Source organism: Drosophila guanche, unplaced genomic scaffold (assembly GCF_900245975.1).
Source record: "Drosophila guanche unplaced genomic scaffold, DGUA_6, whole genome shotgun sequence".
In the NCBI taxonomy this organism is placed as follows: Eukaryota; Metazoa; Arthropoda; class Insecta; order Diptera; family Drosophilidae; genus Drosophila; species Drosophila guanche.
In genome coordinates this window covers 1,796,377-1,809,854 of record NW_022995750.1, presented here as the reverse complement: position 1 = coordinate 1,809,854, position 13,478 = coordinate 1,796,377, and the positions used below count along the sequence as shown (strand labels likewise).

Here is a 13,478-nt window from a genome sequence, read left to right as displayed (position 1 = left end):
GGGCCCATGTATTGGTGTGTGTTTATATTTTTGTAATTTTATAACAATAACAAATTATTATGATACATAGTTATAGGCTTTAATAATAATTTAAAAATCAATCCATTCAGGCAAATGAAACAAATTACAGAAGAGACAACGCTGAGTAAATTGTATAAGGGGGTTCGAATTCACGGGTTCCCGGATTCATGCGTAAATAAAAATGTTTCTTTTCAGGGAGTAGAACTGTTGAGTGCGATACGAGGTGGGGGGTGGGGCCCAAGTTGTGTGTCTTCTTTATCTTCTGAATGTTTATGTTTGTGTCTGTGGGGATTCCCCGTTATGGAAATTTTGAAGCAAATTTCAACATTCATGTTGGTTTTTTTTTGTTACAATTTGAAATTGATTTTCATTTTATTATTTAGATTCTAAATTGATTTTTTTTTTATATATATATATATAGCTATTTTTTGTTTTTTGTTTTTTAATTGTGTTTGTGTGGGTGTTTTTTGTTGTTGTTGTGTGTTTTGTATATTTTAGTAATTTACAGACAGTTCTAGTCCAAAATAGGTTCCTGGATGAGAGTAGGAAGTATTCGAACTTATATAATTTGTGTGTGGACTATTCTTATACCGCTTATTCCTGATTCTCCTCCTTGTATATTTTTTGTTTTGCTTTCTTTTAAGGCTAAAATTGAAATGTTTGTTTTTATAAAATGTTTGCTTATATTTTTGTTTTCTGGTGTGAGGCTGAGTTTTCTTTCGTAGAGTAGAGTTTGTTTTTAGTTTCGCTTAAATTACTTTTGGGATTATAAATTTAAATGTATAACTTTACGCTTAAAACTTTACACACAACTTAGTTTCATTAAGTTAGCTGATTTCTCCTTTCTCTTAGAATCCCAGAATCCCAGAATTTTGTATATACATTCAATGATATATATATATATGTGTGTGTGTGTGTGTTTGTGGTTGTATTTGTATGTGTGGATGCGTGGATGCGTCTCCTCTTAGGGTTCATAGGGTTCGGAACCAAAGTCAAACAGACGATCGATGCCCTCGTTTGCATTGAGCGCATACGGATAGTCATTATCATCCGGCGGGTTGATGGACACAAAGGCCATATCATTGCTGAAGTCTGTAAAGAAAAGTTGTATGTAAATATCAGAACTTAATTCATTGCCAAACACATTCATTCATCTTCCTTGTTCAGTTCATTTCTTAAAAGTAACACATAGACAGAGAGAGAGAGAGATAGAGTAGTTTATAGCGAGGCGAGGCGAGGCGAGGCGAGAGATGTTGTGGATGCATGTTTGAAATTCACGCCAGAGCTGAATCTCATGGTGCTACAAAATTTCAATCGCAAAATGAACAATTGGCCCTGGAACGGTCAGTGTTGTCAGTGCAGACCCACGAGAATTCAGTTCCAAAATGAATTTGACACGAGGACGATATATTTCAGACGAGGCGTCTCGGGATGTTATTTATTTATTTACATACAAATTTATTCACAAATATTATCACATTTGTATATACTGTTTTTTTTTTGCAAGTGTGGTTGGTTTGCTTGTTAAGGATATCAACAGAGGATGTAAGCATGCATGTGTGCGTGCGTGCGTGCGTGGGAATGTATGGATGTATGAATGTTAAATAAAATAAATAATGGAAAGCACAAATTCAAAATACCTACAACCAAATAATTGAAGGAAAATAATTTATTCAATTTTGAACTGATTCTCGTTGGCCGAAATGTTTTTGCAAATAAAGACTAAAGACACAAACAAACAAAAAATCAACTAAAACTCATACGAATACGTTTTTGGGGGAAGGTTTGTTTTGACTTAATGTTACACTTCACTTTAGCAATTCACACAAAAAAATAAAAATGCACTCTTGTTGGTGGGCGAGGGGTTCCCGCTCAGCAAGAACTCAGACTGTGATGTGGTTAAAAGTCACGCAGGTCACAGAAAAAGTTCTTGGCAAGAGGGCCCCAAATCGAGTGCTCACGAGTTACTGTACCTCTCTGTTAAAGCCTACAGAGATATCTCCCACTGTTAAACAGATCAGCATAATGTTAGCTTTACAGAGGTTCGAGAGACAGAAATGTTGTGGCTGCTGCTGCTGCTGCTGCTGTTGCCGATGATGAATGATGTACATGAATGAGAGAGCGCACGAGCAAGCACGAGAACACGAAAATGTACATCGTATAATGGATGACAGCTGGTTCTTGTGGGTTTGAAGGTTCGGATGGGTTTTGGGACAGGGGGGTTACAGTACTTACAGTCCGGGCCCATTTCATTGAAGAAAGCATCGAGGCTCTGAAGCGTTACATTGCTGCTGTTGCTGTTGCTGCTGGCATCACAATTGCCCATGCTGGGCGGCAGAGGCAGGTTATGGCGATTTTGGCTGTATTGCTGATGATGGTGATCCGCACTGGCGCCAGCGCCGGACAGGTTGCCATAACTGCTGCCATTGCCACTGTCGCAGACCTCGTTGTTACCAGCGACTGCCGCAAACTGCATATGCAGCGAGCCCATTGCCGAGGAGGCAGACGATGATGACGCTGTCGCTGCATTTCCTCTTGTTGTGGCTCCTTTTTCTCTTGTGGCATCGGCAGCATCTTCCATTGCACAATTATACATGGGCACATCGCTGCGACGTTGCTGTGGCTGTTGCTGATGATGGAGGTGCTGCTGCTGCTGCTGCTGCTGCTGCTGTGGTTGTGGTTGTGGAGGCGGCTGACTGCTCCTGCTGCTGAAGTAGCCTATTGTGGGAGGTTGGGAACTGCTGTTATGACTATTAAGCGTAGTGGTTGCTGTGGTTGTTGCTGCTGCTGCTGTGGCTGTGGGATGCCCCGCGGCAATTGCAGCTGCTGCTGCCGCCCGACGTCTTGTCGTGGGTGTGGGCGTGGGAGAGGATTCGGTTAAGCTGCTAAACAGCTGCTGGATGGAGTTATGCTGCTGCTGCTGCTGGCCATACAGTTGGCTGCGCACCACCGGATGGGTGAGCGTAGGCACCAGCTGTTGCAGCTCGGCATCCACATCATCATCATCGTTTTGCTGCTGCTGCTGCTGCTGGGCCATCGCAATATCACAAATGTTATTATATTCAGGCTGGGAGGATTGCTGTGCCGCGGCGGCCTCAATCGATTTGCTGAGGTTCCGCTGGGCCGAGCGATATGGTGTGGGATCTGTGTGCAAAGTAAATCAAATTTTTAGCTTCTTCAACTCAAGTTTATCCTTTTCCGTTTGCACTTACCTAATCCCCTTGTGCTCATCGCATCGATGTTATTGAAGAGCGGATCGTTCATTCGCTGGCTGGTCAGATGGTGCAGTCGTGTCGATGTGGCTGTCCGCACACAGCCGGCACCCGGGTGTGTGCCCAAGTAACCAGCGCCCGAGGATATGGGCGAATTCTCCGGCGAGTTGTCATGGCAGAGGAATACATTGATCTCCCCGTTCTCGGCCTTCACGTATATCTCGCGCGGCAACTTTGTGTTGGGCAGCTGGAAAGTAAAATGTTAATGTTGAAAGTTATTAAGAAATTCCTTCCACACACACGCACAAAAACAAGAAACTAACAGATCTTTTTGGTTCATTTTAATTGGTAGCAGAGGAGCAGAGGGGCTGCCAAGTGGCGAGGGGGAACTACATTTTCAAGCGGTCGCCGACCGGACCGGACCGGACCGGACCGTTCCACAGCGCAAGAGAAACACAAATGAAGCTCAAGAATAAGAATGAGAAATGAGCAACTTTTGTTGTTGTTGTTTCTGTTGTTGTCGTTGCCCCTCTCGAGTATTTTTAGAAATGATATTTTGCTTTTGCTTTGTGCTTTTTCTCAGTCTCAGTCTCGTCTCTTCAACGCTTTTGTTTTTGTTTTTTTGGCAAGGCAAAACGCTGCCAGATTGTTGCAAACAGACAAATGTTAACCCAACTTTTAAGCAACACTAAATTATGCTGCCCCTCACAACCGCCATGGAGGAGAGAGAGAGAGTTCATTAAACGGTTCAAGGCGAGCGGAAACATTAGGCATTTAATATATATGTATGTTATAAATAGTGCAAATTTTAGGAACAACTCTCCACTCTCTCTCTCTCTCTCTCAGTCTCTGTTGGCCTGGCAATATAGACATTTTCTCGATATCAAAATGTAGGCGGTTGGTAGGCGGCAGCTAGGAGGTTGTGCTGGTGGTTGTGCGGTGTCGGTGTCCCGTCCCGTACCGTCGCTCCCTGCCCCAGCCCCAGTGTGTGCTCGTTCCATTTCTCGCCTGCCTGTCGCTGTCTGCCGTGCCGTGGGGCTTGCGACAGGAGTCTATAAATAAGCGCCACGTTTAATGGCATGCAGACGCTAAGAAGAAGCAAGGAACAAACTCTGACGTCGTCCGATGTCTATAGTATATAGGAACTATACCATATATAACGCTAAATCGCTCAACCAAATGCAAATAAATGGCTTTCTCATCTCTATTGTCTATTGTAGTAGCAAGAAGTTAAGGGGTGAACTTTCTATAAAGATGATACCAACAATTGCTATGGGAAAGCGTTGCAATATTGGAAGAACCTCTTATAGAAGTATAAATCATAGATCTAATCCATGAGTTAATTTCCATTCTGGCAAAAGTAAACCTTCCGTTTTTTCTGTACAACTTTTCTTGCTTTTCTACAGCCATTTCCCATTAATTTGTACTCATAAATTTCAGCCCTTAGCCACTTTGTAGCCCTTCCCTTTGTACTCACCACAAGCTTTGCCTCTGGCGGCGCCTTGATCACAATCACAATCTGATCTTTGAACATATCCACATTGAGCAGATCATTTTGCGTCACATAGGCCTTGCCGCCGGCATCCTCCACTTCCTTGGAAATCTTCGCCAGCTCGTCCCGCATCTGATCGAGTCGCATGTTGAGCTCGTTCTCGCGATACTCCAGACGCTCGGACTCGGCCTCGATGCGACGGGAGCGCTCCTGGCTGACCATCGACTGTCCGCCCCGCCATTGGATGTTGTTTTTGGACTTTTTCTCCAATATATTGATGCCCTCGAGCACGTTGGTAATGTCGTAGATGCGACGCTTCTGCACGCACAGCCGGGTGGAGGCCTCGTTCAGATCGACAACGCCGTCGGGCGATTCCTGCAGCAGATCGACAAACTTTTTGGTCAATATACCCAACGAGGTATCGGCCCGATTGCGATCGCCGGCCGATGAGCCACCGCCGCCTCCGCCACCACCGCCGGTGCTAGACACCGAAGCGGACAGCTGCTGTTGGGGCGTTGTCAGCACAAACGAATGTTGCGTAGCCGACGGCTTGCCGCTGCTCCTCTCCGACACATCATCCTCTATATCTAGCTCGAGTTCGTGCTGCTGCTGTTGTTGCCGGCGTTGCTGTGGCTGCTGCTGCTGCTGCTGCTGCTGTGGCTGCGGCGTACTGCTGGCCACAACATGCTTCTGATAGCCAACAGTCTGATGCAGAAGGCCCTGCTTCGCTTGCTTCTTGGGATGGATCTCATCGGTGACGGGCTGCGGCCGGCGCTTGACCTGGAGAGAGGCAAAAGCAAAGGCAAAGGGCTTATGGTGGATCGAATGGAGTGGTTTGTGCACATACCTTGTAGTACTTGGTGATATCATTCGATTTGCTGGTCACACTAACGCCAACACGTTGCTGTTGCTGTTGTGCATTAACCACTGTTGCGGGTGTATGGACTCCCACTCCTCCTCCGCTCTTATCCTGACTGATGTACACGTGATCTCTCAGATGGGGGGCCACACCGCTGTTGCTGTTGCTATTGCTATTGCTGTCGCTGCTGCTCAGACCGTGATCGTAATCTAGATCCAGCTTTTCGCTTTTGATCACAATATTGTTGTTGTTGTGGTTTGTGGTGGTGTTGCCTCCCCCCAGCATGTCGTAGTTGAGTCTTCGTGCCACATAAGTGCCACCGGTGCCACCATAATGATGTTGTTGTTGGTGCTGCTGATGTTGTTGCTGTCTTTGCTGTGTGGTGGTGTTGTTGTTTCCATTGCTGCTGCTGTTTGGGGCAACAGGCACGAAATATTTGGACATTTCGCTGCAGAGTTATCCGCAGGGGGAAGTAAAAACAATAACCGTTTGGTCGGCGCTCTCTCTCTCTCTCACTCTCTCGCTCTTCCTCTTTATCCGTTACTCTCGTTAGTGGCGCCTGGCAGCAAGGCAATCGTCGCTGGCGTTTTTGTGTTGCATACTTTTAGGTGCCCGCTCCGACGAAAAAGGTTGCCACCCAGTTGGAAATGTACTTGGCGGATAACAGTTGTATTGTACTCTGTGTGTGTGTGTATGTGTGTGTTATCTTTATATCTCTCTCGCGTTTGGTCTTATCAACTAAATTAGCACCTAAGGATTCTTCACATCTGCAAAGAAAGCGAAAGAGAAAAAAGGTTAAATAAAAGCTTCAACTTCAACATTCAAGTTACATTTGTGATTAGACTTTTCGCATTTGGCACATTAAACTTTTGATCTCTATTTTTGCTGTTGCTTTGTTGTCGTTTTTTTTTCACTACAAAAATTAAAATGCAAAACGAAGAGAGAATGTAGTGCGAAGGAAATGCAAATAAATGCGACAAGCAAAAAGAAAACAATTTTACGGCTATCAACAAATTGTAAAACAAGACAAGAACAGGTAAACAGGGTGATGAATTCGACTGAAATATACCCTCACCATACCTTCACAAGAACGAAGATCACAGGAGCGTATTTATGCTAAAAAAAGTTCCTAAGATATCTCTCTAGCTAGTTACGTTTTGTATGATAAAAGATAAGCCCTACCCCTACCACAGTATTAAAACACACACAGGAACTACCATGGAAAACATAAAATAAAACCAGCGCGGGGCACAACAAAGATTATAGCGCTCTCAAATATGTCTAAGTCCCAAAAAATGAAACGAAACGAACCGGATTGGGGGGAATTGTTCCTTTTTTTTTGGTTTGCCAGCGGCAAGCAGCTCTGAAGCATGCCGAAACTATTTCGGAATACCACAAACAAGAAGAAGACTCACTTGCGAGTCGTCGCGCACAAAATGTCAATAAACCCGGCATAAAATATTAAACAATCAATAGGAGCCCCTCCCGACTGTTCCCCCTCTTGCAGACCAACACAGCGTGAAAGAAACGCAAAAAGAGAACGCGCAAAAGAAGATAGAAACGAGTAAGACAACAACAACTCCACAGGTAAAAGAGGAAAATAACGTTATTATTACTGGCTGTGGCCAGTGTGGAGTGGAGCTCAGCTTTTGGCAAAAGTCAAACTTGCCACTCTCCAAGCCCTGTCCTCAGTTCATTAGAAGAATGTCTTGGCCCCATTTGGCAGAGACCTGAAACATGAATGGATGGCAAAGACAGACGCTGGCACATAGGTAAAAATAATTAAAAGGCTCAAAAAAGCGTAAAATAAATAGAAAATAAAAGAAACCAAAAAAAAAAAGAGTGAATTGTGGAAGAGTGGAAACGGTTTACAATGGCAATTAGCGTGCACCACTGTGCATGCAATGTTCATTTGCATAGAACTCTGTACTGGGCTTAACGGTAGGGCCTAGAAACTGTTAGGAATGGACAGAGCAGGAAGAACAAGACGAGCAACGGGGGGTGGATTGTGGGGTTCTATGATAATTGCCAGAGAGTAGGCAAATACACACACACACACAAACAGAAAATGGTAAAATGAACCCCGAAAGCCAACTAAAATTTCGTAAGGAATTTGCTGAAATTTGCAAACAAAATGGAATGCCAAAGAAGTGCGCGGCAGGTAGAATCTCGTCACTCCTATAAAAACACACCTGAAAAGCTTAAGAATTTTATTTCATTTAGACTTTAGAATGCATTTTGGAACCTTAGGGAAATGAGTTCTTTAAAACAGAGATTTTGCTTCTATCTCTGTTACTTCGCACACCTCACCAGTGTGCGCTCTCTCTATTCGCGCTCCCTCTCTCTCTCTCTCTCCCTTCCATTAAATCGCAGGGCAGCGTTGATGGCAACTCAACTCCGCTGCCACCCCCTTCAGAAACTAAAAAAAGAAGAAGCTTCGCAATGATTTCAGTGATTTCTTGTGTTAGTGTGTGTGTGTGTGCCAAAAACGGTATCTGCTTACAGACGAACGAACACTGCAGGTAATTCAAATCTTCTACAAGGAAATTGTATACTCTCTCTCTCTCCCGTTCTCCACTGCCGCGCGCTTCTTCTTCTTCGGTTCTTTGGTTCTACAGTTCCAAAGGCAGAACTGGTTGTCGGTGCACAAACCATGGGGGCTGGACAAAAGCTGAATGACGACAGAGAGACAGTCGACAACAGCAAGAACAACAAAAAAGGTTTTAAGGCATCCTACCAGGTAGGTCCTCTCCAGCCGATTGAAATTTCCAATTTAAAATTTCTTTTGATCCCGCACGCAAAATGCAAAACAAGTAGCTGCAAATATTTGTCCGAGAAAGATTTGTTGCATATAAAATTACACTGAAACGTATAAAATTACTCCAACAAGAATATGAATTTTTTAGCAAGAAAAACAAAATGCACAAGGAGGGTTGGGGTCCGGGTGGTACCAATTTAAAGCTGGAAACTCTCCCTCCCTCCAAAGATCTGTATCTGTTGACCTCTCAAAAATGTACCCCCGTATCGTAATAAACAACTTTTGAGTGCACTTGTCCGTCATCTACTCACATATTTATCCAAAAGCGACACAAAGCAAGGCAAATGAAAGCAGAGAGGGGTAGAAATAGGGAGAGGAAAATAACATTATGCAAACAGGGAAATGTACACGAAAATGTGGCCTACAACGAATAGAAAAGCAAATGTAAATAAATATTAAGCAAACAACATGTGCCTGGTATACCCTTGGCTTAGTGTATAAAAAGTGTGGAGAAAACATCGGAGCCACGTTTAAATTATTAATCAAGATATTGTTGAGACATTTGTCAAAACCTAAATCAATCACTACAAGCAAAGGGTATTTAATATTCGATACACCACTGTCATTGGTTATTTTGTGTATTTTTTCTCAATCAACATTGACGCAACAGAGCGCATAGAGACACTCTGCACCGCTTGCTCTCTCCTCTGCTTTAGTTCTCCGTTCTGCCTTTTCTTCTCTTCACCCTATTGAGTGGAGAGAATACATTCAAATGACTGATAAAGGCAACGGCTAGAAAATTGTGGCGGTCCCAAGTAAATAGCGGGACCAAGCAGTGGCGTAGGCGAAGCAGCCAAGCGGCTCAAGGCACGCAAGGCGTCCCCTCTCCGCTCTGTTCTTTCTTTTGCTCTCGCAGTGTGTTTATTTCAAATTAGTAAAGGTAACAAAACGAAGCAAGCAAGTGGAAGAAAAGAAGAATAACAAGATGAAGAGCCAAAGGAGAAAAACAGTTTGCAAGGTGCAGAGCATACAGGGTGGAGGCATTCCTTTGGTTATCTTTTTCATCTTCTATTTGTCTGTGAGTGAATGATTGGAGGGATTGTTTCCTCTTTACAGGGCCCAACACGCTGCCATCAAGTATTCGCTCTTAAAAGCCTGCAACCGGACATACTGTCTCTCATGCATGACATTAACAGTTATTTAACTATTAACCAGGCATTTACGATTGCATTAATTATGAATTTAATTACGAATTTACAAATATTTAATGCAAATTAAATCACAACCTCAGGCACGGAAACCGTGCTGCCCGGACACACACACACACACACACACACATACGATCCATCAGTGCTGCAAACACACACACACACACACCTACCCAATAAGGCGTCGTAAAAAAGTTTCGCTTTCTTTTTGCACATCATTTTGCATGCGCAGTGGAAAAAGTAGAGACAAATACAGTAAAAAAAAAGAATACAAAAACAGTGCCACTACAAGTATATACATATGAATGTACGCACTAGTACTACTATAAGGTGTTAAGCACCATCCACCAAAAAAAAAAACAACACCAACGATTGCAGCCATTGAGCAGAACACGATTTTTGTGTATTGCGCGGTGAGTGAGAGAGAAAGAACGTGCATAAGTGTGTGTGTTTTTGGGATGCTGAGAGAGTGAGAGCGACAGAAGCCGGTTGGTCGGTGCTGCCAGATAACAGCTGTTACTCTTTCTAGCCGCTGGCAGATGCAATCCACATGCCCGTTCTTGTGAATTCTATTCGGCTTTTAGCCGGTTTTTATACGCAATTTTTTGTTGCATTTCATTAAGCCAATTATCAATTACACTTAGCCTAATGATCTTTACGGTTTCACTTGCTGTTTTTTGCCCACAATCAGCAAAGCTTAACCCAAAAATGCCAATCAACCTGGCCAACAACGATAGCGGGGGCTGGGGGCTGCCAACACAGCAGCTAATTATTTGCACATGGAGCAGAAAAGATGAAACTTACAGTACACTGTTAGCCAACACTACACTGTTAGCTAACACTACACTGTCAAGTCCAAATCGTCGTCTGAGAAAGCCAAAAATGATTGCCGAATGGGCTTTACAGCAGAGGGTGGGAGAGTAAAAGAGATCCACAGAGAGTGAGAACAAAGTGGCTTATAAAATGCGTCGCAAAATATATTTTGCCGACAAATTGCAAAACAAAAAGAAAATCGCATGGCGGGTATATGGTAGGAATGGAAACATAATGCCGGGAGCAAAGCAGATGGTCTGTAGGGTTTCCACAGTTTGGGGAAGTACCGTGGGTGTATACAAAATACATAGAAATGCAGCACATATTTACAAAGTACTGCCTGCTCACTGGAATGATGACGCATTTGATTCAATCGAATATGTGACTGTGAGCATGATAACAGGCACAGGCACACCACATACAATCCAAGCAGTGCCGCCGACGGTACGAGTGTACCAGTGAGGGCATGTATGCACATGCCCGTTCATGTATGTATATACATATTTATATACATGTATGTCCGAGACTGTTCTTTGTACATACACGCGATTAGGTGGTACACATATGTATTAGATTAGGCTCCGGAAAATGTTGATAAAAGTCGACAAAATTTCACATAATACGTAAATCAAAGTTTGCAGCTCAAGGATTTTCAGGCAACTATGATTAGGAAAAGAAAATGAGTAGACGTAGATCATATTATTTTATAAGCTTTTAGACGCGAATAAATAATTGAACAAGCCTTCGCACAAGTCCACAAGTGTTTTGTAGCATGACCATCTAGGGTTAAAAAAACTGCTTTAGTTAAGCGTTAACCCTAAGGTGCCAGAATGTAATTCTCTCTCTCACTCACGATTAAAACAAACATAAAATGATGGACAACACATTAAGCTTCTACTTTTGGACGTTATCTCTAGGTATTTAAAGTAGAGCGGCGGAAGCCCTGCAATATTGAGGAGTGCCGACCGGGGACTATATAATATCAGTACGTTTAAATGTTATGATGTGGGGCGCTTAGGTATGCACGATGGCAGGGTGCCGCAGTATATGTAGTAAACTCTGAAAGAATGATTAATTGAGAGGAATGTGCTCATTTGGTTTTTAATTGGTAAATACATAATTATAATTGAACGCACCTAAACTTTTAATTTTTGAGAGACTCTTTTCGTCTGCTGTTTGTTTCCTTTTCTATTGGTTTTATTTTTTTCGGGTTTCTGCTTTCTTTGTGGCCTTTTCCTTTTCCCCGTTTCACATATTCGTTTTGTTTTATATCACAAACAACACCAACAATGATTGGGACTGCTGCTGTCTCCTCTGTTGCTGCCCTGCTCTGCTGCCCGCCTGCCTACGTTGTCGCTGGCAGCTCTTCTTCTTCTTCCGCTACCACTGCTTTGCCGCCGCTCTGCTTCCTCTTCTTGCCCATTGAATATCACACACGTTTCATATTTGCAGTTTTCTCCGTTTTCATGTGCTGCTGCTGCCGATCTTTCTTCCTCTTCTAGGGTTCTTCTTTCTGCTCCACCTTCTTCACTCTTCTCCGCACTCCACACTCATTTTTCCTCCTCTTCTAATGCGCAAAAATGTTCCTTTTCAGCATGAGTGCAGGGTGTTCCGGATATTTGAGTGCGTGTTTGTGTGCGGGAGTGTGTGGGAACTTTTACTACGTTGGCGACGGGGTGAGGTGAGCGGTGTGTGACGTCAGCAGTTCCAAAAAAATAAATGTACTTCGTATTCTTGTTGTTGGTTGGGGTTTTGTAGATATCACATAACTGTTACACGCGCGCGCCACTCTCCTTAACTATTACTAATATTATTATTTAAATAATTACAGTTGTAGTGTTTTTGCAGGCAGTCTTTTGGTTTTTTGATTGGTTTTTTTTTCTTTTCTCCGTGCAGTTTTTTCTCACATGCTGCGGGTGTGTGGGGAGGATACCGCGAGACGAAACGGAGCAAACCGAACTTCACCACGTAAACGTAAACGAAAAGTGCCGCCTGGCCTGGAGTCGCGGCCTCGACGACTACAGCGACAGCAGCAAGGCAGCAGCGACAGCAGCAGCAGCAACCGGCAAAAACCAACAAAATCCACACTGAGAAACACAGCGACACGGAGAGCGAGAGAGAAGCCAAGAGACACAGCGGGAGAGAGCACAGGCAGCGTGTTGTGTTACGTTAGTTTTGCGCCAGAGAAAACGTAACTACCAGCTCTACGCATCGCGTGCGCTTGAGACTGCCCAAAAACGTAATCCATGAGGCAACAGTGTGGAGGCGGGGCGTGGGCGGAAATTGTGATTTTTGTCTATTTTTTGACTTGTGTATTTTTGCACTTTAAAGCCTCAATCCGTGACGTCACTTGTTTTTTGGTTTGGTATTCCACCTTCTTTAATTTCTCCCATGGGAAAAACCATGCAGCACGTTTTACGTTTTTTGTGGTTTACTTGAATTCTTTTTTTTTTGTAGCTTTTCGCTTTTAGTTTTTTTTACTCACTCGCGACGGCGGCAGCAGCGGCCACAGCGACAGCGACGTCGCGAGCTGCGACGTCGTCGGCGAAACAAGCAGCAACAACAAACAGAAAACACGACCAGCCGTGAGGAAAGAGTGGACGAAAAATGATGCGGCGAAGCTTGCGAAAATGCTAAAGAGGCAGAAAACGGTGCGCAGCGCTGCTCTAGCGGCGAATTCACGGCAGCAGAGCAGAGCAGCTGAGAGCGCGCGCACACACACACAAAGCAATACCGAGAGAGCAAGAGCCAGAGAGCGAGAGCGAATATAACGTAATCAGCAGCTGAGCGGCGGGCGGGCGTGTGTGGAACGTATTGTGGTACATTTTGTAAGAAGTGGCATGTGGAAACCAGACTCGGATTCGGACTGGGACACGGACCCCCCGCACCCCATTGCACTAACAAATGCCGGCTACGAAATGCTCCAAACGGAAGTGGTCGATGACGTGCACTCGCTGTTACCGCACCCACAACAACTCTTTTGTGGACCCCATCTTTATCAGTTGTGGACCAAGTGTTGCATTCTACTTGAGAGACAGCGGCAACGTTGCCAATTTTCATGCACTTGCAAAAATGTTTCTAAACCCAACTTTTGGATAGCTCCGACAGTTCATTG

The 13,478-nt window shown here is 44.0% G+C and overlaps 1 protein-coding gene across 1 annotated transcript in view; it reads right to left on the bottom strand.

The window, feature by feature from the left end:
• Positions 1-494: 494 nt before the first annotated feature.
• LOC117586475 (transcription factor E2f1) overlaps positions 495-13,478 on the bottom strand; it is a 37,156-nt gene continuing 24,172 nt past the window's right edge. The window contains 7 exon segments of the mRNA XM_034276568.1: positions 495-1,113; positions 2,257-2,643; positions 2,646-2,723; positions 2,761-3,165; positions 3,234-3,480; positions 4,711-5,505; positions 5,573-6,351. Coding sequence (XP_034132459.1) covers positions 986-1,113; positions 2,257-2,643; positions 2,646-2,723; positions 2,761-3,165; positions 3,234-3,480; positions 4,711-5,505; positions 5,573-6,028 — 2,496 coding nt within the window. The 5' untranslated portion in view covers positions 6,029-6,351 and the 3' untranslated portion in view covers positions 495-985.